Source organism: Tenrec ecaudatus, chromosome 2 (genome assembly GCF_050624435.1).
Source record: "Tenrec ecaudatus isolate mTenEca1 chromosome 2, mTenEca1.hap1, whole genome shotgun sequence".
Classification (NCBI taxonomy): Eukaryota; Metazoa; Chordata; class Mammalia; order Afrosoricida; family Tenrecidae; genus Tenrec; species Tenrec ecaudatus.
This window is the reverse complement of record NC_134531.1, coordinates 55144932-55170412: the sequence shown is the minus strand read 5'-3', so window position 1 is coordinate 55170412 and position 25481 is coordinate 55144932. Positions and strand designations below refer to the sequence as shown.

The 25481-nt window shown below is 48.1% G+C and overlaps 1 protein-coding gene across 2 annotated transcripts in view; it reads left to right on the top strand.

The window, feature by feature from the left end:
- The window catches only part of PDE4D (phosphodiesterase 4D), a 224249-nt gene that overhangs the window by 167884 nt on the left and 30884 nt on the right, over positions 1 to 25481 (top strand). The window contains exons 1-2 of one of the 2 annotated variants that reach the window (XM_075541058.1): positions 7236 to 7770; positions 7857 to 7969. In XM_075541058.1, coding sequence (XP_075397173.1) covers positions 7955 to 7969 — 15 coding nt within the window. In that variant the 5' untranslated portion in view covers positions 7236 to 7770; positions 7857 to 7954. Of the gene's footprint in view, positions 1 to 7235; positions 7771 to 7856; positions 7970 to 25481 lie in introns of those variants that run through there. The other variant, XM_075541057.1, reaches the window with a different exon arrangement.

Sequence of the window (25481 nt, the reverse complement as noted above, 5' to 3'; positions counted from 1 at the left end):
GGGACCGGTCTCTCCTGATAATATGTACAAAGTACCTGGGACCCAGCTTGATCGCCCTCGCTGCTAAGAAGCTTGTGGATGTGTTTCTTTTAAGACGAAGTTGTTGGTTCTTTTGTCAGCCCATGGTACTTTCAGTAATACTCACTTGTACCATAAGTTCAATGCATCAGTTCTCCTGAGTTCTCTCTTATTCAGTGTTCAACGTTTCATGCATATGAGACCATTACAAAATACCACGGCTTGGACAGGCACACTTTGTCCTCAAAGTAACATTTTGGCTTTTCAACGCTATCAAGCGGTCTTGTGTAGCAGATGTACCTAATGCAATGCACCGTTTGTTCTTTGGACTGCTGCTTCCATGAACAACCACAGGACGGGTTAGTATTAAGAGGGCGAGGCACTGGAGACCAAGTGAAACTCAGCTGTAGCAATTGTTTATGTCAGGAATGCATTGTGCAGTCATTGAGAAATATAATGATTCAAGTACAATGCCAGACCTGGAGATGGATTGTATATGCTGGCAAATCGAGCTTTCTCCCCCTGCTCTGGAGAGTAAAATGACTCCAAGGTTATATACAGGGATATGTAAATAACATTTTAGTTCTAATATTTTAATTTTGTTTCCTTGAAGAATGTGTATTGTTATTTAATTGAAACATCTTTCTAGAGAGAGGCTTACTTCCTGGAACTCTTTGATACCTTTTTCAGTCTTGTGTCGCTTTCACGTAAGCAGCGTCAAATGGAGGCCTGGTGGTGGAGTGGTGACGAGTTAGGCTACGACCTGCCCAGTTGGCAGTTCAAAACCACCAGCAGCTCTAAGGGAGACAAACTGGACTTTCTACTCCAGTACCGGTACAGTCGCAGAAGCTATGAGTCAACATTGACTCATGGCAGTGAGTTTAAGGAGCAGAAAACCTTAGCCCAAACTGATGGGCTCTGATTGCATGTCAGTGGCCATGCACTGCAGTTGAAATTCTTTTTCACTTCAATGACGTTCTCTGCATTCCTCCCAGCCTGCACATCGCCTAACCTGCTCTTCTATTTCTGTGTCCTCCTCATTCGATATTTTCTTTAGATATCTACTTTCTGCATTATTTCAGCTTACACAAGATATAAGTTCATGTCGTCTCATTGTTTCCAGATAGAAGTGCATGCATCCCAACAATTTACTCCAAACCATGCCAGCACTGCTTTGTACTGGAATAGCTGTAGTCTAAATACATTAGTCAATGGGCCAAAGAGTGAATGTTCTCTGTACATGTTACACGTTGCTCTGGGACATCAACTATTCACCCGTCCTGGGTTCCTCCCAAAGCTCCTTTTTCACAATAAAAATAAACAAAACAGAAAAACCAATGATACCCAGTCTCCTGAATTGAACTCTAAGCTCTCTGTGAGATAAAGGACATTATTCTTTTCGCGATCTTGTTCCCAGGCGCTAATAAAAGTTTATGACATGCAGTCAGTCCTAAAGAAATGTTTGGTGAATTGGTGCTGCGACCAGAAGTTGTTGAAACCCAATCCGGTGTTTATTTCATTGAAAATAAATAAATAAACGTCCTGGTAGAGTTCTAGGCCCCTTGGGAGGGAGATGACACTTGGAGTTGGTGACAAGATAAGTACATTAATGAACTTAAAATCTCACGGCCTTCGGAGGCTTTATTACTGTGATTACTGAAGTGCCAAGTATCATTTTATACATCGCAAACGGTGTTTTTAAAACTTCAAAACAAGAATTTGGAGCCAGAAATGCACTTGGAAATTAGAGCCAGCTTGTACTGGCAAGCTCAGCTTTAACCTGTTGTGTGTATACGTTGAGGACCGACGTAAGGCCTTTGTGCATTTTCCATCAGACAACAGGTCGAACAGAAAAATGCCCTGGAAAGCCCGCAAGAGTTATAGCCCACCTGCACCAACTCCGCTTACCAGCAGTGAACTCGGCAAACGACCAGCTCAAAGCACTGCAAGGTGAACCAGTTCTCGTCCTTCGCATGCATAGGCCGGTCTAGGAACTTTAGAAGCCTATACATTCAGTTCCTCAAGTGTTGGCAAAGAAACCAACCTCCTGAGAGTCGAACGTTCCCATGGGGGGAAATCCAGTGTCCTCAGTGGTCAGCAACCTTGTAATCCGTAGAACATTTCTCGGGAGAATCACCTCAACTGCCAGCTAACTGCGGGGGTTCTTGAGGGGACTGCGTTCTTATTCTTTCCCCCCTTTTCAAAAAGAACCGGCTCCTTCAGCATCTTCTCCTGGAAGCCGCTGGCACAGCGTCAGGCCTGGTGTCAGGGGAACCCCCGAGCGCATCGAGATGACGGAAGCCAGAGCTGGCTGCGGAGCGAGCGTGGAGGACGGCTTGTTCAGAAGGAGGAGCCGGAGCAGGACCGCTGGTGGGACAGAGTTCAAGGGAGCCCTGAAGCCAGCCCAGGCAGCTAGGGCAGGCGTTTGCAAAGGCTCAGGTCTTTCACAGCCTTTGACCAGCTTTTATGGGATTAGCCAACAATCTTGGCTTCCAAGTTGCTCTCCCTTGGGTTCCTTGGTTTAGCATGATGTTGGACAGGGAAATGCATTGAGACCTGGGAGTCTGGGACTCTGCAGGACGGCCTTGTGTTTCCAGGTCGCTCAAGACGTCCCTCTGGGACAGGGTGCAGTCGCATCCATTTTCCATCACTTTTAAAAATTAAATCATTTTATTGGGGGTTCCTACAACTCTTATCACAATCCATCCATCCATACATGTGTCAAGCACATTTGTACATTTGTTGCCATCATCATTCTCAAAACATTTCCTTTCTACTTGAGCCCTTGGTAGCAGCTCCTCATTCCCCACCCCCTTCTCCGCTCCCCCTCCCCCATGAACCCTTGATAATTTATAAATTATTATTTTGTCATATCTTACACCGTCCAATGTTCCCCTTCACCCACTTCTCTGCTGTCCATCCCCCAGTGAGGAGGTTATATGTAGATTCTTGTAATCGGTTCCCCCTTTCTCCCTCACCTTCCCTCCACCCTCCTGGTATCCCCACTCTCACCACTGGTCCTGAGGGGTTCATCTGTCCGGGATTCTCTGTTTCCAGTTCCTTAGTGGAACAGACTTGGGTTTCCTTCTCTGACAGGTTTCCTTCTATGACAGCTTTCCACCTTTCCACAGTTTCGATGGTGGAAGAGTGTTCAGGCGTATATTTTCAGCAGTGAATAATTATTCATGTGGGGGAGGGGGCGGGGGAAAGGGGCATGTAGCATTTAATTAATGAATGCAGTGTGTCTTCTTGGTAAAATCCAAAATTAAACTGGCTCCCTGTTTTTGGTCCTGCTTGCTGTCCGTGACCTTTAGGTGTTCTTTGGTGTGGTGACTCAATTTCCTGCAGGACAGTGAGCAAACCCCACATTGAGGTTTGTTTGCAGTAGTGATGGAAAGGTCAGTCACTCGATATCGTAGAACATTCGGGGTGAACATTCCTGAAAGTCTAGGTTTACTATTGAACATGAAACACTGTGGTTGGCCATATTGCCTATTGACCTAGGAATCAGAAATTGACTGGGGGTGGGGTGGGGATTATATTCTCAGCTGTACACTAATATCAACAATATTGTTTCCCTTGACCAGATGTTGTATAGAACAAACGGTTGTTGGTAATTATTTTCTTACATATGGTCATGTGGATGTGTGTTGAGTCATTTTCCCCTACCGTTCTCTAGAGCCATACAGAAACGCATTTACGCACCACATTAGCAACATACTCACACATGGATTGCCAAAGTAGCTAACCCATGATCTGGGCATCGAGGCGATCTTGTGCAATGAAGTTGTCCCTCATTGCTACACTGCCGTCTTCAGACAAATCCTCTATTTCAATGCAGGGTGCCTTGAAGCCTTAACCTGAAACTTTGTGGAACTCTATTTCCACATTAAAAAGTAAACACTGAAATAGAATATGGGGTGCCACCTCCTAGTGTCTTCCGTGGGCCAGTGTCACCCAGGCCACTAACTCATGGTGTCACCCTCTCTCCCCTGGACCTTCTCTGGCACCAGATCACACAGAACCCTCAGTAATGTGGATGGTAAAGTTTAATGATAGGAATGATAATGTGGTCAATATCGCTGTAAGTGATTTAAATGTAATAGTTCTTAGATTATATGAATACTACACAGAAAATTGTTTTACAAAATCTTTCTATGTCGAATTTCAACATTATTGGTAACGGAGCAAGTGCTTTTAATTTTTTTCTCTCTCATTCTTTCCTACTTCCTTTTCAATGTGAAGCCCTGGTGGGTTACTGCGAATGAACCACAGGTCAGCAGTTCGAGCCCACCAGTCACTCCACAGGAGAAAAACGAGGCTTTCTGCTCCTGTAAAGAGTTACAGCCTTGGGAACCCCAAAGGGCTGCTCTAGCCTGTCCTGTAAAGCCCCTGTGAGTCAGAAGGGATGGGGTGGCAGTGAATTTCCATTCTCAAACAGTGATTGATATGGTCCACAAATATTAATATATTACACCTAGAACACTTGGTATTTGACCCATCAGTGTTTATGAAGACACACGCAGCAATGAAATCGACGCCATGTGTTTACAGTGTACGTGAAAACATAAGATTCCATGCATCCTAATCATGCCGTGAACCAGAGCTCCCCACTGCCTTCCTGTCCATCCGGACTCATAGCAACCCTCTAGGGCCAGTCGAGCGGCTTCGTTGCATTTTGGAGACTAAATCTTTACCAGGGCAGATAACCTCACCGTTCCCCCAGGGGCCAACTAAATAAGCATAGTATTTAGCCTTGTAGGTAATATGGATACAGGTAAACAGCACTTCTTAGGAAGAAATCTTTTGTTGTTTTAACTACTATGATGCTTTCATAAGAAAATAATGCATTTCTGCTAAAACACAGCAGCGAAATTTTATAGACAATCATTTTGGTGTCACCCCTGCCTGACAGTGCCACCCAAGGCGGTCCACACCCCCTTAGTGATGCAATTGCCACATCCTGTTAGGTCAGAGGCCTCTGATTTCTGAAAAGCTTTAAGACCTTGGTGAAGATGTGGAAAGGGTTTACGCACACTCCTAACGGACAAGTCCCTTAGGGCGACCATTTGGAGAGAGCTGGAGCGCAGAGGAGAGGAATAGAGGCCAGCAAGGGCCTCTGGGCTTCAGGTTGTAACCACCCACTGGCAAGATGGCAGTAAACAGATTGCAGGCCCAATGGTTGGGCATCTTTAACCCATTGGATATGCTAACCGTGGACATCTCAAATGACCTAAATAAGTTAATTTACTCTTAACATTTCCTGCAACCCTATCTTATATGGAGGGGGGGTGGGCAAAAAAGAAGGAAAAATATCCTTCCCCCTTCCCCCAAACAGAAAAACAAAATCCCAACATATGGTAGATGTACTACCGTCACAACTAGGTAATACTATCCTCTCATATGGAAGGTATTAACTAAAATGAAAATGGTTATGTTAGGGTCTTCGACTTAATTACTGTTTGTGATCTTTAGGGAGTGGGATTACAGAGACTTCCTGTGTTATGTCTTTGTGTAGTGTTTCAACTTTTATAACAACCATGCTATATTTTTATATTCTGATATTCAAGAAAAGGCTCTACCAATCATTTCACGTTTTTTTATGCTTATTGGAAAGATATATTTTGTGTTTACCATTGCATACTCACTGGTTAATATTTTACTTAGTATTTAAGATTACCTTTTAGCTTGTTCCTTTTAACTCACTTGGCAAAGTTTAGGTAGTTCATTCACCTAAACTCTGTATTTACAGAGTGTCATGCAGGGGGGACAAAGAGGCGAATACAAGCGGCCAATTTGACCTGATAGTTCTTGCGGTAAACAGCAGTTCCAGAATCCTTGATAACAACTGGGCACCTGGAATAAAGTTCAACATATACTTTAAATGTTTGGATTGTAATTTCGCAATCTGCTTGGGGGAAAATCTCAGACCCCTAAAATGCAGTACTCAAAATGTCCCACCCTCTCCCCGCCCCCCTTCCCTCCGCCACCCACCCCTTAGTTTATGTAGCCCTAACTTTCAAGGACAGAATTTCTTCTGAGCCCAAACCTGTAGATTTGAAAGAAAAAAAAAAAAAGGGGGGGGGGTGGATCCCAACCAAATTCATCTAAGCTTTTCAGTGTGTTCTTTCTAAAAGACAATACCCAAGACGTTCTATGAAATGTCCAAGGAGGGAACAGCTTTTATAAAGGGCATACCTTCGCCCTCCATACCCATAACCCCCCCCCCCGCCCCCCGTTAACCGCTTTTGCAAATAGAACTCACTTCCCAAAGATGCCTTTGGATAAGCTCTCTCCATTTTGACACATTAGAAGTTCATTCTGCGATTGTGGGGGGCGGGGGGGGGGAGAGGAAACCGCCTCTCTAGACCTTCTTCCTTGACTCCAGATAGACCCCTCCGGTCGCTGCTGCACGACTCCACAGACCAGGGAGAGCGCGCGCATCCGCCCACGGCGGACTGGTGCAAATTGTCCGTGCCCTGTGGTGCTTCCACAGTGCTGCCTCTGGAAGATCACCGCGAGGCGATTCTGGAGATGGGAATAGAGCATCCTGTCACATCGGTGTGTTCTGAAGCATTTCAACCACACAACATTGTACGGCTTCAATGGTTTGGTTTTGCCCACCCCTCCAATGCGAAGTCTACTTAGCAGGGGCTGGGCTGGACACGGAAAGTCAGATCTGAACAGAAATGCTTTGATTCCCAGAATCACTCTGTCCACCTTGGGAGTAGGTAATTCCTAGCCCGTCAGAAACGAGAAGGAGGTGGCAGGGGTCCGAAATAACCTTGGGGGAGCGCCCCCTGAGCTCTCTCCTGATGCCTCCCGGGAAAACGGAGGCGTTTGGGCAGCAGAGGCGGTGCGGGCGACCCCCGGGAGGGGCAGCGGCCCAGCGAGGGGCGCCGGGACGCGTGGGGCAGGTGCGCGGCCCCCGGCGCGCGTGCCAGCCGCGTCCCGCCAGCGCCCCACGGCCGACGCGACCCGGGGCGGCGGGCGCTCCACGCCGGGTTTTCCGCGTCTCCCCTGGCGCAGACACCCAGCGGCCCGACGGACCGACACCCGCGCCCGCGCCCGCGCCTCCCCGGCTCCGCTTCCCCGCGAGGGGCGCCCGGCGGCGCGCGGGGCGGCCAGGGCGCGGCGGCGGGGCTGCGCTGCGGGGAGGGGCGCCGCGGGCGGGCGGCCGGGCCGGGCGGCTGCGACTCGGAGCTTTTTTGGTTTTGTTTGAAGGAGTTTGAGGAGGAGCCAGACCGCGCCGGGGGGCGCGAGGGGGGCGGGTTCCCGGAAAGCCGCGGCGCTGGAGCCGCTGCGCACCCGCCGCCCGCCCGCGGGGTTGAGAAAGAAAACAGGAAACGTGCTGGCCGCGCAGCCGGCCGCGGCCGCTCCAGTCGCTCGCCGCGCAGATGCTCCGCCGGCGAGCGGGCGCGGGGCGCGCGGGGACGCGGTCTGGGGCCGGGCCGACGTGGACCCGAGGCTCCCCCTGCGGGGCGGCCGCCGGCACTAGCGCTCCGGGCGCGTCGCGCCTGCTCGCAGTCGCCCGGCGCGTTTCTTTCTGACCTTGACCGCGGGCCAGCGTTGGCTGGCTGCGCGTCGCGCGCCCTCCCTGGGGGCCAGACGGAGACGTCAAGCTGGAGAGAGCGTGCTTCCCTGCGGCCGGCCGCCCCGCGCGCACAGCCGCCGGCCCCCTCGCCGTGCCGGGCGCGGCAATATGAAGGAGCAGCCCTCATGTGCGGGCACCGGGCATCCGAGCATGGCGGGGTACGGCAGGATGGCCACCTTTGAACTCGCCGGCGGCCCCGCGAAGCGCCTGAGAACTGAGCCCCCCTTTCCCTCTCTCTTCGCAGAGGAGGCCTACCAAAAACTGGCCAGCGAGACCCTGGAGGAGCTGGACTGGTGCCTGGACCAGCTAGAGACCCTGCAGACCAGGAACTCCGTCAGTGAAATGGCCTCCAACAAGGTAAGCCCCAGGGCGGCGCGGCTGTCACCCACGCCCTCCGGCGGCCGAGTTGCACGCTAGAGAAGCCGCCGGCCCCCAGGGGCCAGGGTCGGCCAGACAGACAGAGGTCGCACTCATTGCATATGGGCCGTGCCCCCCCCCCCCCCTCCAATTAACGTGGTTCCCCTGCCCCTCCCATGCCTTCCAGGTGCAATAACGATTTTGCACACGCAGTTTAGACAGTTTGCAGGATCCCGCCAGACCGAAGGCTTGATTTATTCCGGGGGTTCCCAAGTGACACTTTTGCCCTTGCCGCAGACACCTGGGAGCGCCCATTAGCGTTGCACATTTAAAGGCGTTCTTGGGACCCCCACTTGGAAATCAGACTTGTCCGCTGGCCCTGAAGTTGCTCCTTAGCACACTGCAAACTCGGAGTTCTCCCAGAGCTTGCCACCTTCACCCTCCGGGTGTGAGAACCGGGGCCTTTGTGTATGCAGTTGCCCACGGCCGTGCTCAGGACCCACCTGAAAAGTTCGAAGCTTCTTTGTGACCAGTGCCTTGGTTTCGTGGAGCGAAAGGCCCTTGCGTTGGGAGGTCATTGAGTTGCAATAGTGCTTTTACGGGGCCTGAAGGCCCTGTGGACCAAAGTGCTGGTGTTTGCTGTTACGGAGTTCTGGGGTTGAGTGGACAGAGAGGGCCCGGACCCAGGTAGAGTTCTTGCACTTTTGCTGTATTTTCGAGGGGTAAGGGGTGATGGGGGAGGGGGACGATGCCTGTTCTTGTTGTTTTAGTTTAAAGAAGGTCTCGTTGGCATTCTCCTATGTTTTTGATGACCGGCCAGCAAAGGAGACTTGTGACTTGTGAATGTTGGATGCAGTTGGCTGGGGGACGCCACTCAGCCAGTAAGAGCTGGCAACTCCGTGTGGGGTGGCAGCTAGGCGTGGATGCCTGGGAAAGACGTTGAAGTCATTTGGGCCCATGTGTTCCAAGGTCATTTACTATGTCGCTCTGTGCACGTACATATTTCAGTGAGTGAGTGTGTTTGGTTTGGGGTTCTTCTTGCTTCTGTCGTTTGGTCTAACTACTTTCATCCACCTGTTTTTTCCTTGCACTGTTCTTGAAAGATTTTACTTCAGCGCCTGAGCCTGTAGCATTGCTTATATACAGGTGGCAATTCCTCTGCCACGGAGGAAATGGGGGCTTCAAGTAAACCAGTGCAATCAAAGGGGACCCCAGGCCTTGTCCTGCAGGCTAGTCTCCTACTCTCCTCTATCAACCTGCACCCTGGTGATCAAATGCCTTGTTTGTTTTTCTCCTTTGGGCCCCGTTTATACATTTAGTGTGGCTCTCCATCAAAGTACCCAGTATTGCTCTCTCTACCAGGACTTTAACCCCCACCCTAACACAGGCACACACACACACACACACACACACACACCTGTGGCATCAGGTGCCTTCTCATGTAACTGCCCAGCTCTTTGGTCCTAATGAGTTTAACAAACCCTCAGAATGGTTTCTCCTAATTTGATTCCGAGACTTATAGTACCTTAAGTACTGAGCAGTGGACTTACAGTGTCTTAAGTATTGAGGTCATAATTCTGTTGTCTGGCAAATTCGGCGTTGCAAAAGGAAAGATAGAAACTTGAAGAGGTTAAGGAGATGTGCAAGCATTTGTTTATGGGCTCAAGATGATTTGACAGTCCTCTTAAAAAATGGGGGAAAAAACCCCAAAAACCAATCTGGAGCAGCTATTGATGAGACCTGTGATTAATTTTAAAAACTAACGTGAAATCAAACAATGTATGATAAATGACTTAAGATCAAAGAAAATGGGAAGTCCCAATAATAGCTCAAATGACTATCTCTTTCTCTGAAAAGCCCCAACCAAAACAAGAGATTGTTATTCCTTTTTAATCTCCATGTGGGTGGGCCCCCAAATCAGGCTGAGTTAATTTATAGGTTTCGAATGGGAGCTGAATTAATTTATGTGGGTGAAGGAAGGGAGCGGGCGGGGGAGATAGGTAACGGGAACACACTTTCCTGGAATGTAGTTATTATAGTAGCTGTCCTGCCTTGTGATTGAAAGATTATTGATTCAACACCTCTTTTTAAAATGAAAGGCCCTCACCTGAGCTGTTGCTAAACTTGTAAAGTAGAAACCATTCCTTCCTTTTTCTTTTCTCTTTTTCATTAACCCATATTTCTAAATAAGGGCTAAACGCAAAGGGCTTTTGGATGCACGAGAAAGGGTTAGCGCAAAAAGAAGAGATTGTGGAGTTTCCCTCATGCTTGTTAAACTCAACCCAAACCAAACGAATTGCATCTAGTCAATGCCAACTCACAGCGACCCCTAGAGGACAGGCTAGTACTGCCCCTGTGAGTGTCTGAGACTGCAACTCTTTAGGAGAGCGGAAAGCCCCCTTTTCTCCCCTTGCTTCCTGCCAGGGCACAACTAGGCACACATTCCCAGGAGCTGTGCAGGGAGCGGAGCAGCTGACGTGAAGGTCAGCGCCGGAGCCCTACCTCAATGTTGAAGCTGAAATATGCACCCTTGCATGACAGAGCCAGGGGGCTTGTTGGCCTCTGAAATATGAATTAAAACAAAAGACAAAACTGGACTTGCTGAATGACCATGAGTTTTCAAGGGTTGAAATATGAATGAATTGCCTGCTGGTGATTTGTTTACCATTCGTTTCCCCCCACCCCCCATGCACTTGTTCAAATCAGCCGAGGTTTCGAGGTGATTGTCTGCCTCTGAGAAACCACGACATTTTCCCGTTTGCTCTGAGTTACTCTAAGTAGTACAATCAGTAGTATTGTAAAAACACGCGTAGGGAATCAGGATATCTTACGTACGAGGAGAGGGATGGTATTTATTAGGGAAATGGATTGGGGTGGGAGGAAGAAAGAAATTGATTTCACTCCGCAGATTGAGTCAGCTAATTATTCATAGATTTGAGCAAACGACTCCGAGTAAAGAGAAACGCTAACCCAAAGCAGTCCTTCACTTGGATGCTTTTCCCTGCGCTTCAGAGCCACGGCTAGAGTGCCTGTCCAGGTGGCACGATGGGGGTGCTGCTGCTGCTTGGGGTGGAGGCAAGAAATGACGGCATTCTTGGCGGAAGCTCGCATTGACGAGCTCTTGTAAGCCGCTTGTACCGAATGGGGTAAGTTCAGAGAATCCAGATGGCATTTAATTGGAGTGGCTACATCTCTCTCCAGCATTCACCCTCATAAGCACATTCATCAATCTGCCTGAGATGTGTGCACAGGCCCTTGGAGACCTCATCACTCTCGTTGACAGCGGTCTGGGGAGGTCTCACGGCTTTGGAGGCAGCACACCCAGAGGGGAAGCACGGTTTCGCCCTTTGCCAGCGAGTTACTTTTTTATTTTTGAGAAATTGCTTAAACTTTTTTTAAACTTCAATTTTCTTACCATTAATTGGCTGTAATAGTACCTACTTTACCTGCCAATCTAGGGGTTAGAAAGAATACAGACAGATTGTCGATGAGGGGTTGACAGCAGTTAAAGCCCTGGTGACACTGTTGATTAACTGTTAGACGGCCAAACTGCAAGGCCAGCAGTTCAAACCCCCCAGCTGCACCTTTAGAAAAAGATGAGCCAATCTGCTCTGGTAAGGATGTGTAATCTTGAAAACCGTATATGAGGGTCACTCTGAGTTGGAATTGACTCCATGGTGGCAGAGGGTTGGGTTTGTGTTTGAGTTTAGGCCTCTTGTTATCATTGCTCTTCTCTGGGGTTTAGCTCAGATGTTATTGGCTGTCTATTTGCTACCAGTCGATTGTGACTCATACTGACCCTAGGGGACGGACGGGAAGTGCACCATAGGGTTCCCAAGGCAGGACTCTCTTTTTTTTAAAAAACAGTTTGGCGCGTAATCCACATATCATACAATTCAGTAGTTCAATTCTATCAAGAAGAATTGTACAATCATTACCCCCAATCAATTTTAGAACATTTTCTTTTTTTCATGGCTAAATGGCTTTCGCAATGAGTTGTGTAATCACAATCAGTTCTTGTCCTCCCTCTTTTTTCTCCCTCTCCCTGTCTCTTATCCCCCACCCTACCTCCCCTCGAAACCCTTGCATCTGTTCTTATCTCTGTGCATCTACTCCCGTGCTTCGCAAACTGGAAAAACCAACAGAAACAATAAAAACACGAAACAAAATAAAGTGCTAAGGATAAAATAATAATATCAGGATAAAAATACAAAAAATGAATAAGGAAAAAAACCACCATCAGTATTTTAAAGGTCAGGGAAGAAATTTTTTGTCATGGAGCAAGCAAGAAATACTTGCACCTAGAATAATTTCAAGTTGGGTCAAGAGGGACCAAGCATCAAGTATCAAGAGGGAGGCCAACTGACCAAGTATCAAGTTCGATCCAGTGTAATCACAATTACAATGATCTCTGTCTGGCAGTACAACTGTTCGAGACCCTTGCCTGTGGCTAGAGGGGATCTGCCAGCTGCCTAATATAACTAGGTACTCTGCAGACGGGTTTGGGCCCCCACTGCCCTCCACATGGCGTCATCTTTATGAAAGCCGACTGCCTCATCTTACTCCCACACCGTGGCTGGTCTGGTGGGGTTAAACCGGTGACTTCCGGTGCTTAACATCCAAGTGCTTAACCACCATGCCACCAGGGCACCTTTTGTCCAATATTGTCCATGTGAGGGACTCAAAAAGGTTGATGGAAAAGTCAAATGAGAAGAAAATGGGATTTTTCCATGAACTTTTTGGAGAGCACACGCATGTTGTGTGTATACAGAAATACACATAACTATTTACCATTAGGTTGTAATTTAGATGCTTTTAAAGTCTCACTCCTTTATATAACGATCAGGTTACCTTGCGTAGTTAACATTTCTCTATTGTGAAACTGCTTAAATTCCCCTTAGGTGTAGTAGTGGGAATGTAGCTAGAAATACTTGCAGGTTCTACAAGGAGGCCTGGTTGCCTAGTGGTGGCACCTTGGGCTGACCACTTCCAGGGCACCCTTGGAAACCCCCAGCCTCCGCTCCCTAAGGCGTAACAGTGTGGGAAACCCGCAGGGGCCGTCCTCCGCTGCCCTATAGGGTCGTTGTGCTTCAGAACTGACTCAATGACTGTGAGCTTGGGCTTTTTGGAGTTAGAGAAGTTTACTCTTTTCTGAATTTCCAGTTAGACACTTCCAGACAGATGAGCTACCCCCCTTTTCGCTTTTACTGAAAAAGGGAAAACATACACGGCCCTTACTAATTTCTGCAACACGGGAAGCATGCTGTGCGATTGGTGGGCTCACGTACATCCTTTGTACAAATTTTTGGAAGCTTTTAGCTGGTTCTTTGGGCCAAACGTTTTACTGGTAGTGTGGGGTTTACTTTTGTGGTGCTGAGTCGAGGGGTGGGGTTTGGGAAGGATACGGAAAGGAGGGGCTTCGGCACCCCTCAACTTTACCCTCCCGAGGATTCGCTGCCTTTTGCCAGACCTTCACGTGCAGCGATGTCTGAAAGAGACAGCAAAACTATTTTATGTTTCCCCCCAAATCACACGATTAGCGAGTTCCTGCTTGCTAGTTGTGGGCCAGCTCTGAAATCAGGCCCGGCTGGGGACGCCCCAGTTTGCCTTGGAGTTAAAACGTAAGCGTCCTGCGTGGACTCCGGGGCTTTCCTGCACTCATCTCAAATGTACTTAAGCCAGCCTTGGCCACAGTTTCTTTGTGGGATTTATTTCACCGGTTGGCTTTTTCACAAGCACCTCCAGCAGGCGGTTGCTACCTGTCATTGCTTTTCTGGGGTGCCTTCTGCGGCTGCGCCCCCTGCTGCTTAGTAGCAGCCAGTGCACAGCATGGAGCTGAGCCTGCCTGGTTGGCCTTGCCAGGACCGCAAGGTAGAATTAAATTTCGACTCTTAATGAGAAGGAAGCGCCCGCGGCTTAGAAATGGCGTTTTCCTTGGTTGTTTGGAGAGGAAATCTCCACAGTTAATTTCTACATCAGAAAAATTAAAATATAAAACAAGTCACAGGAGACTTGCTGAGAGTTATCCAACCTGTTTCAGAAAGCGTGCTACATTTGACAAGCAAGCATCTACAGCTCCCGAAACTCAACTGTTTGAGGTTTTATTTTGGGTGCGATTTCTGCCGATTCACCTGATCATGAAAGTGAGGGAGCCTGGTGGTGCTCTGGGTTAAGCATGGGATCACGAGCAGCCAGGCTGGTGATTCAAACCCACCCGCAGCTCCACGGGAGAAAGATGAGACGTTTGCACCCGGAATCATTTGCATTCTTGGAAACCTTAGGATTGCTAGTTGGAACCTTGATAGGATTTGACTTGGTGGCAGTGGACTCTGTGTGTGTGAGTGTGTGTGTGTGTGTGTGTGTATGTGTGTGTTTGGCAAGTATTTCAGTGCTTTAAAGTTACTGTGAAGGTTTAGAAATCCTTGTTTTTGTAATCACTGTTAGAAACATAATTTTTAAGTAATACAGAAAGAGGGAAACAATTTTCAACATGGGACAGTTCTAGCCTATAGACAGGGCCACTTTGAGGCAGAATCGACTCGGTGGCAGGGAATATGTCTCTGGCGATGTGAGAGCATGCTATTTCTCTACTAGCAGACGCAGGACTTTCAGTTTACTGCTCAGTCACGGTCCTTTCAATACATAGACATCACTTATGCTGTTGTATAGTGTATCACATTGGCCTGAGGTTGTGTTATAACACCTAGCCATGCTGAGGGGCTTCTAGCCAAAATGCATCATCGATCAGTAAAGAAGAATAAACAGTCTATTCTAACTTCGTAAATGAAGGCAGGTCCCAGTGTTGTCCCGGTGAGGAGACAGGAAGCCATCCAGACACGGAATCCCATATTAACATTTATTATTAGACAAACACATGGAAGATATCAGCTTTGCCATCCACCTTTCAGAATGTAAACCGTTGCACATGCACATGAAGATTTCCTCCTGCCCCCTGAGAGGGCTGGAAGCAGCGGCACCCCGGTGCCAGCGGTGGGTGCTCATGCACAGATCTTGGCTCCTGATACCGTTCTCCAGTAAAAGGAAGCAGAACTTTTGGGGAAAAGACTCAACTGTAAGGCTTCAAAGCAAAAACCAAACTCACTCCCATCAAGTCCATTCCAACGTAATAACTACTCTATAGGACAGGGTGGAACTTCCCCTGTGGGTTTCCAAGACCGTAACTCTTTACAGGAGTCGAAGGTATTGTCTTTCTCCCTTGCGGTGGCTGTTGGTTTCAAACTGATGCCCTTGAGGTTAGCAGCTCAACAACATAAACACCATGCCGCAGGGCTCGCTGGCCGCACCCGCTCTCTCATTGACTGCACTCACCCACTCACTGCCATTGAGCCAATGCCAACCCATAGTGACCCGCCCTGTAAGACTGGGTGGAACTGCCTCTGAGTTTCTGAGACTGTAATTCTTTACAGGAATAGAAAGCCCCATCATTCTCCCAGAGAGCACCTGTTGGTTTCAAACTTCTGTCCTTGGCGTTTCCCCCCCGAACACCTTGATTCTTGGCGTCAGACAGGCCATGTGTAAGACTAGCTTGAAACTTCTCAGAGCACTAAAGCCAAGGGAACCCCACATGGGCAGGACTCCATCAAAGGGAGGGAGGAGCAAACTAGAGAAGCTGTACATAGCCAAGCTGGAAAAACGAGCGAGAAAGTAAGGTAACTGGATGATACGCCTGAATCTAAAAGAAATATCTCGACAGTCCAGACAGATCTAGAAAGGGTTTCCCGGGTAGCTCAGATACTAACAGAAAAGTGGGAAGTTCATTCCCACCCATCGCAGCTCATACAAAGGCCTGTAATCTGCTTGCCCAAAGTCATAGCCTGGAATACCCTATGGAGCACATTTCTTCCCCACACCCTCGGGTCACCATGAGTCAGCATTGACGCAGCAGCACCTGGTAACAAGTGGCAGACACCCAGAGAAATAACTGAATGCAGGGAAAAATAAGTGTGGGGTGTGTTGGTGGGGTGGGTGGGGGAATAGACACATCCCCTGCATGAAAGCCTTCCAGGTGATCTATTCACTTAATCAACCTTAAAAGCTGCCCCCCTGAAACCTTGTGTCTGCGAGCTCCTCCCATCCTCTTACCTGGGTGTGAAGTCTGCTCTCTTTGAGCCTCCACAGGACTTCCTATGTCCTCCATCGCCCTGGTCCAGTACCTAAGTCCTTGAGCCCTGCTGATGTAGTGGCTACTTGATGGGCTGCGTGCGGGCTGCTAACCCAGGTTCCTCAGGAGAAAGACGGGCCTTTCTGCTCCCGTAGGGGGTTGTGGCCTCTGAAGCCCACGGGGACAGTTTGACCTTGTCCTATAGGGTCCGTATGGCTCCGTATAGGACCTTGTCCTATAGGGTCCGTATGACTCGGTGGCAGTGAGTTGAGAATGGTCTTTTGTGCCCTTACCTTAGTCTTTTTCGATGTGCATTGGGCTCCTTTGTCGCTTTCATTCTTGCAGCCCCACCAACAGTGGGCACAGCGTCCAGTAGCTGGTGCACGGCAAATAACTACTGGGTGCTTCCTGCACGGGGTTGTGTGTTCCTGGAAACACGCGGTGGGTGCCGCCCCTCCCGGTGCCAGAGCCATCGGTACTGGTCAGTGTTGGGGCAAAGGTTCATTTGACCTCCCGACAAGTTCTGCCTTTATGGGCAATAGCACCCATTTCACTGTTTTCCAGACTCTGCAAGGGAATTTCAGAATGTTTGGTCAGGGGACCGAGGAAATGTCTGCTTGTCCTTCCTAGTGTCATTTTGAATGCAATGAATATAAATTAATAAAAGGAAAATCTTCTGGTCAGACGCTTCGTTCTCTGGGTGGGTTTGTTAGTATTTGGCATGGCCAGGATGAGGAAATGGGGGGAGGGAGATGCTTCAAAATTCTTGGAAAATTCCTCCGTCTTTTAGTTCCATTTTCCCCACAAACTTCCTGCAGCCCCCTCGTATGTCAAAGCGTCACTGTGAACATCACTCATTCACCTTCTCAGACTCCCACCTGAGGCGTGAGCACCTAACGAGGTGGAAGGGATCATCTGTTTGACGAGTTAGACACGAGACAAAGTTGGGACACGAGGCTCCAAATGTGCCCAGATGCACCTGGGCGTCAGCTGAAACGGGGCTTTTCTACTGTCTTCGGTAAAAGCACGTTTGAGGGGGGCTTTTCCTCATTTTGGGTCAGATGTACCTCTCCCGCTTGCTCAGTCGTTAATCATGGCAGGGAAGTACAGTCCTTTCTAAAAGTCTTTTGAGCGTGTTCGGGGACTGAAAGCCATGTCTGAGGAGCAGTTGGATTCCATCGCTGTTCACGTGCATTGGCTCGGGGAGCGGTCTAGACAGTACTGGCTGGCAGTACCGATGCGGCTGCCCCGGGCCTGGGAGTGTCAATAGGGGGAACCGCTCGTCACACAGATAGGTATTGCATGGGTAGCCTTGATTCCAAGAAAAGCCATTTCTCACGGTGGGCCGGTTGTGTCTATGGTAGGCTGTGCCTTGCAAGAGAGATGCTTTGCTTTCCTTCACAAGAATCCTGAGTCATTTCCCCTGGTAGACTCTCGATTCTGCTAAGAAATAACTCATCTCCCCAAAAGAGCACGGTACTCATGTAGTATCTATCAGGTTCGTGTCATCACAGTGAAACGATAGCGTACTGGGTGAGCCATATCCTTGACCTTCAAACAGTTCTGTCCACACACCTTTTTGGGTAATATAATTCTTAACTTTGCTCCCCTAAAAAACGGAAACCCACAGGCGCAGTTCTACCCCGGCCCTATAGGGTAACTATGAGTTGGCACCAACTTTGATGACAGTTTTGAGTGAGAAAAAAATGGCATCTCTACTGCTTTCTCTACTAGCCTCCAGACGTGCTTATTGGTGTTTGCCTGTTAGGACGAGTCACTGCAGTGTGCAGTTTTCTCCAGGATGAGCTGAGGGTCCCACCAGCCCCCTGGTCTGCTGCCCTGGAATCACAATCATTGCCTTTGTAACCGGCAAACGGTGTACCATGCAGAACCCCATCACAGGAAATGCCTTCGCTTGACCGGATGTGTCCCTAGCAACCAGGCAACCACAAGACCACTGCATCAGAGTTAAGTGCAGGCTGGGGTTAGCCCTCTCCATTCCAGAAAGATGCTGGCCGATTGCAAGACCTCATTCTTTATGGACAGGAGTGTTCTGGTTTGGTTCGGCCTCTAGGACACAAATGTGAATTTAAAATCCTCAGGGATACTTTTAAAATAAGAGGTGTAGTTGTGTGTGTGTGTGTGTGTGTGTGTGTATACATATATAATAGTGTGCTCCGTTCCCGTTTCAATTCTATCTCTTGACTGTAAAAGAAACCCATCAGAGAAAAAGAATAGTAACTTCACTCCTGTGGAAAACTAGCCAGGGGTGAGAAAATAAATGAAAAAATCAAGTTATTGCATTTTATTTTAAATAGTAATACTGCTTTAAAAGTCACACACTGATGTTTCCATCAAGTCAGAGTTTTAGCAAGGACGTTGCCTCTGAGCAAGGAAGGCCCTCTTTCGTGGTTGCTTACTTCTCCTTCACGAGTCAAGAGAATGGTGGCCTTTGGAGGGTGATGGGCTTTGTAGCCAGAACTGAGTAAGAGGATACATTTCAGGTTTGGAAAGCTTTACTGATTTTTAATATAGGAAATGCTTTCGTGGGTGTTCACTATGTGGGTGTCATTCCACTAATTGGAAGATGATCCTCATTTCGCAAAAAAGGACAAACGTTGTAAAGGATGAAAAAATCCTGTAATTGCGTTAAAAGATGTTTCAGAAATTAAGATGGATTTAGAGCAGTGGTTCTCAACCTTCCTAATGCCGCGATCCTTTAATACAGTTCCTCATGTGGTGGCCCCCAACCATAAAATTATTATCGATGCTACTTCAGCACTGTAACTCTGCTACTGTTATGAATCGGGCGACCCCAAAGGGGAGTGACCCATAGGTTGAAAAAAAACTTTTCTCAGATTCTTTACTAGGGAAAGATGTTCAATGGAAATCTATATTTTTTGGGGGGGGATTGAAATCTGTTGACTAGTATTTAATGGCTATCTGTTGACTAATTCCAGCCCCTTTTGGGGGAAAGTCTGATCCTCTTAGGTCTTTTATTGTGCAGATTTCAGATCAGTGTACCCTGGCAACAAATGAAACCAGCTTTGACACATATTTTGACTCTATTATTCCTTGCCATTTTCATCTCCGGGTGGTGTCGGGGGTGACATATGCATTGGTCTGTGTAACCTCGAGGTCAGCTGTTTGAACCCACCACCTGCACCCTGGGAGACAGATGAGGCTTCTTTTGGCTCCTGTGAAGCCTCACAGCCTTGCAAACCTTATGGGGCCGTGCTTAAAGGGTCATTCTGAGTCGGAACGGATTTGATGGCAGCAGGTTTCTGGTTTTAGGGGGTTGGAGAAGGGGCTGGGGTCGGGCGGGGTCTATGGGAAACACCTTCTTGGCAGACGTCAGACCTGGTTCATGCGCTTGGCCGCTGACCAGGAGGTTGCCTGTTTGAGCTCCCGTAGTTGCTAACTGGGACAGTGGCCTGGCAATCTGCCCGTGAAGATTGCAGCCAAGGAACTCTGTCGGGCTCTGCCGCAGGGGCTTGCTCCGAGTTGAAAGCAACCCAACAGCACCCAGCCGCCACTGTGCAGGGGCCTTCGGAGCGCAAAGATGGGCTCCCCGGGGAGGGAAGACTGCTGAAAGAAAGAAAGGAAAAGTGGGGAGCTACTGGAGAGTGATGTCAGCAGGGGAAAGGTGGGCAGAGGAGGAGCGTGTGGCTGAGCTGGCCTAGGGTCAGGGCTGCTTTCGCAAGACTCACTGGTCACGCCCCTGCCCTCATCTCCCCCTCAGGGTTTGCATGGTGACATAAGGGTAGAATGAAAATTTGAGATGGGCCAACCTTGAAGGACAAAGAAATCCCAAATGTGAACAGCAGAGTATGTGAGTGACTTTGACAGACAACAGTCAGCTATGGTAACAGGGAAGAAAGGTTGAACTGAATTGGGTTTGGGCGGGAGATTTATAGGCCTCAGTCATTTTCAGCACTAAGAAGTGCTAGGCTTAGCACTCCTTCACCTGTTGCCTCCTGAGCCCTGCGCCAAGTAACAGCGTGGGTGGGTGGCCCAGTGCAACTCTTTGGCCATCCGCTACAGACCCTGTTGCTTGGGGGTGAAGAAAGGTAATCGACGGGCCCTGCACCCGATGGCAAGGTCTAGGCAGGACTAGCGTGGAGAGAGAGCTTTGTGGAAATAGGGCTGTGGCAATATCGTAGGTTATAGCAGATTCCAGAATAAAAGAGTGGAACCAAAAAGCAGATGACCAATGAGAACTTTTCTGTCTCAATTCTGCTAAATTCAGAACTCCTACTTGACGGCCCTCACTGACCCATAGCACTACGGGGGACAACACTGGAGACACAGTGTGGGAATTGTGTCAGATCTGACCCACCACACTGAGGTGAAACACTAAGAGGGTGCAGCAGGAAAGCAATGAAGTCCCCAGGCAATACCAAAAATAGACTTTGGGACCAGGGCGTGGCACCTCATCAGACTCCACGGAAAACACTCCTAAAGGTCAACAACCAGACCTTGAACTATTTTCAGGCTTTTCTTTTTTTGTAGTTGGTTTGTTGTTGTTTTCTTTTGTTGCTTTGTTTTGCTCTGTCTTGTTTTTTGTGCATATTGTTATCTCTGCAGGATAGGCAGGATAAACAATCTGGAGGAGAAAACAAAAGGACCTCTGGTTAGGGGGGCCATGGGAGAGGGGGAGGCAGGGGAAAGGAAGTGGTGTTAAAAAACTCAGGGACAAGGGAACAACAAGTGATCTAAAAATCGATGGCCAAGAGGGTGTAGGAGGCCTGGTACGGCCTGATCAAGGGCAATGAAACTGAGAGGGATTTCTGAAAGGAAGTAGAGGAAGGAACTAGGAGGCAAAGGGCATTTATAGAGGTCTAAAGGGAGGAGACAAGCCAGTCAGGGTGCAGCAGAGCACCGATGAAACATACAAATTTCCTCTAGTTCTTTAATGCTTCCTCCCCGCCCCACTACCATGACCCCAGTTCTACCTTACAAATCCGGCTAGACCAGAGGATGTACACTGATACAGATCAGAGCTGGAAACACAGGGAATCCAGAACAGATAAACCCTTCTGGACTAATTTTGAGAGTAGAGATAGCAGGAGGGGAAGGGGAAGGTGGGAGCGAAAGGGGGAACCGATCACAGTGATCTATATAAATTCCCTCCCTGGAGGATGGACAACAAAAAAGTGGGTGAAGGGGACATTGGAGAGTGTAAGACAGAAAAATAATAATAATTTATAAATTATCAAGGGTTCATGAGGGAGGGAGAGTGGGGAGAGGGGAGAAAATGAGCTGATACCCTTGGCTCAACTAGAAAGAAATGCTTTGAGAATGATGATGGCATCCGATGTATAAATGCGCTTGACACAATGAATGGGTTGATGGATTGTTAGGAGTTGTATGAGCCCCCAGTAAAATGATTTATTAAAAAAAACCAAAACTCCTGCATGTTGATGGAAGTTACGACTCCTCTTGTGAGATTATAGCGCTGTCTCATCCTGGAGTGGTGGTGCCCTTGGATCATGAATATGTACTTCAAGCTCTCTGAGACTCTGTTTTCTCTGAAAGTCAAGATGGACACAATTTACCCCATGGGTTTACCAAAAGAAGAGTTGTGAGAATTGAGTGTTCCTCCCTCCCCACCTCCCCCACCCCTGAATGTCTTCCTGTCAGGTGCGTAGTACAGTGCTCATGTGTGCTGAGGGCTATGACGTGTCATTAATTGGGAAGGGTCTGGGACTATTTTTAAATGTAAAAGGTGACCTTTAGACGTTGCAATATAGGTAAACCAGAGCAACTAGAGCTTGAATCACCAGGCCCCGGGAGCACGAGCTTACTGAGTTTGCTTCTGAAAACTTGACACCCAGGCCTGGTGACTTGGGACCGCACTTGCTTGCATATGCAGTGGGTGAGGCGTTTGTTTATTTGGTTGTAGCTTGGTTACCCAGCACTCTGATAGCATATTTTTATTTAAGCTCCCACTGACCATGACCTCATGATTACTGTGAAGAATGAATCTGTACGGAGATAGCCAGGCAAACACGGGTTGGTGGAGTTAAGAGGGTCTCATGAAGGTCTTCATTCTACCGTGTTAGAAATGCATCCATTGCATTTGGGCTTGGCTATGCCCTCACCTTGAATGACCTCCAAGGCCCCTCCAAATAATTTCGTTGGAGTCTCTGAAATATAGACATTGTGCTCTACAGAAGTGTCAAATATCCATCAGGACCCTTAGGGGAAAAGATAACCAAAAACAAACCGTTCAATCAAGGCACAGGTGAAACATGGCCATTGTCAGGCTGTGGTACAGAGGAGTGGATGGAATGACCTTGAACCCAGCCCCTGGGCACAGCCAAGCAGGCAGAGGGAAGTTGTTGACGGTTGAACAATGTCACCCTTGATCTCGGTCCATTTTCCACTTGCCGCTGACCACTTTGGAGGGAAGTCAGACCTTGGTATGTGCTTCATAAAAGTGGATTTGTCGTTGCTGTTGTGTTTTTAAGACACACGCACATCCTTAGAGGTGACTTGAGAGATTTGTGAGCTGCCCTGCTCGTTTGCTGGGGAAGTCACAAAGCCCAGGGGAGGGAGAGTGCCGGAGGACCAAGCCGGCTTGTGTTTCTTTTGTCAAATCTTTTGCCTTGTGGTGAATAAAAATGTGCTGTTGCTAGAAGTCATTTCCCGATTTTGTCTTTCTTGACATCATCACATTTGTGTTAAAATGTCAGTTCACTGTGTTTTCATTGTCTGGTTTTGCTTCGTGACCTCGTTTCCATTTTCTCCTGGGAGCTAAGCCATGGGCTGCTGTCTTTTGTTTTGTTGTGTGTTTTGCACCTTTTGGCTGTAGACAGTCACAGTCCAGACTTTGGGCATTCACAGAGGGTTATTCTGTGTGTGTGCTTTTTAAGTCTCACTCATTTAAGACATAGATATGCCTCAAAGATAGCCTTGCCCTCGTACATCTGCCTAACATACCTAGTTCTTATAGGTGAGCTTTGACTTTTATACATGTGGGCTTGTATTCCAACAGATAAGTAGGTAGGTAGGTAGGTGTATGGGTGAATAGAAAAGCATATTGTTGTTAGGTGCGGCTGAATCGGCTCCAACTCATAGCGACCCTGTATGTACAACAGAACAAACCACTGCCGGGTCCTGCACCAGCCTCATAATTGTTCCTAAGTTTGAACTTACAGTAGCAGCCACTGCCTCAAGCCTCTCTTTGAGGGCCTTCCTCATTTTCATTGTCCTCCTGCTTCACCAAGTATAATGTCCTTCTCCAGCTACTGGTCTCACCTGACAACGTGTCCAGAGTATATCAGATGAAGTCTTGCCATCTTTGCTTCTAAGGAGCATTCTGGCTGTACTTTATCTAAGACAGATCCGTTTAACCTTTGAGCAATCTGTGATACTTAGAATAGTCTTGGTCAGCATCATAAGTCAAATGCAAAGTTTTTTCATCACTTCCTTATTCAGTATCCAATTTTGACATGCATATGAGGTGATTGAAAATACCAGGGCTTGGGTCAGGTGCACCTTAGTCCTCAAAATGACATTCTTGCCCTAAAAAGGTCTTGTGCAGCAGATTTATACAGTGCATTACCTGGTTTCTTGAGCATTGATGATTTCCCCAGCCAACAGATTGAACAAGTATGGTGAGAGGATAGAACCTTGACACATCCTTTCTTGATTTTAAACCATGCAGGATTCCTTTGTTCTGCTCACACCACTGCCTCTTGATCCATGTATAGGTTTTGCATGATGACACTCAAGTGTTTTGGAATTCCCACAGTTGAATACCTTTGTGTAATCATAGAAAAGCATATAGATATATTTCTAGCCATAGAGTAAGTAAGCCTGTTTGGTAGTGACCGATGGAATAACTATAGGCGTTCTGGTTCTGTAGCAGGATTCAGAATGTGTTCACCATAAAGGACCAGACAGTGGGGAACCATCCCAGAACAATTGTACCCGTGCCAGATCTTGACCCGGAGAGATTCCTGTTGATCACTAAGGAAGAGGACTTCCAGAGGCTAGCTGGACCAGGGTTAGGGTCAGGCCCTCAGGGCTTAGCTTCAGTGTGTGTGCGTGTGTGTGTGTGTATGTGTACTGGGTCGTGGTGAGGTTCTAGAGCAGTGATCCTGACAGGAGGAGAGATCCTGACTACAGGCAAGTATGATTAGAGACCAATGTGAAAAGGGTAGATTGGGGTCACAGTGCTCTAAGTGCCAGGCTAGCCTGAAGATCCCTTTGTATTGGAAGGAAAATGTCAAAATGATTTTAGAAATATGAATCTGGTATGAGGAATAGATTATACTGAGGGGAAAAGCTGAAAGCAAGAAGATTCCATTCAGGAATAAGATACAAAAACAAGGATGGATTGCTATAGGGTTGGAATGGACAGAAAACAAGGGGTGGTAGATTGCCTGGGAAGAGTGGTAGGATGTCAGGCATTGATGGCTATGGATATAATATGACATGGTAACCCAATTCATGGGAGGATAAGCCAGTCTACGATGTTTGTTTCATGACGGTCTGCTAACCACATGATCTGCAGTTCAAAACCACTAGCTCCTCCGTGGGAGAAAGACAAGGCTTTCTACTCCTTTACTCCCATAAGGGGTTATAGGCTTGGAAACCCACAGGAGCCTACTCTGTCCTGTAGCGTCGCTGAGGGGTCTAGGGGACTTGGACCATAAAGTAGTGAAAAAAAATTTTAAATCTAAATGAGGTATATATCTAAGTGAAGTAGAAGCCCTGGTGGTGTAGCGGGTTACCCCTTTGACTGATAACCTTAGTTCAGCAGTTCAAAACCACCAGCTGCTCCACAGGAAGAATGGAGCTTTCTAGTCCTGTAAAGATTTGCACCCTTGGAAACATACAGACCAGCTCTCCTCTGCCCTGTAGGGTTGCTAGGGGTGAGACTCAACTGCATGGCAGGGAGGTGAGGTGTCTTAAGTAGAACACGTCTTCCAGGATCAGGACTGGCTTTCTGATGCGAGAGCCAGCTGTTACTTGGGAGTTCCCTACATAGATTGTGGTTGAGACCCGAAGGCTCATGATGCTCATGGCTAACACACATGTGACTAAAAGGAAGATTGGAGGTCAAGTACAAGAAGAGGTGATCTACATTTTTAAAAAATCAGCCATTCCGGGGGTGGGGTGGGGGAATCAGCCATTGAACACTCTAGGGAGCACAGTTCTATTGTGACACACTTGGGTTTGCCAAGCGTCAGCATCACCTGGACAGCAACTGATGGTCTCTCACACAGGAAGGATGAGCCTTAGAGTCAGCACTTCCGACTCACTGCCCGCGCGTCCTTCTGACTCCTGGTGATCCCAAGGGATGGGGTAGAACTGCCCCTGTGGTTTTCCAAGACTAACTCATGATGGGAGTAAAATGTTCTCTGCCCCCCCCCCCCC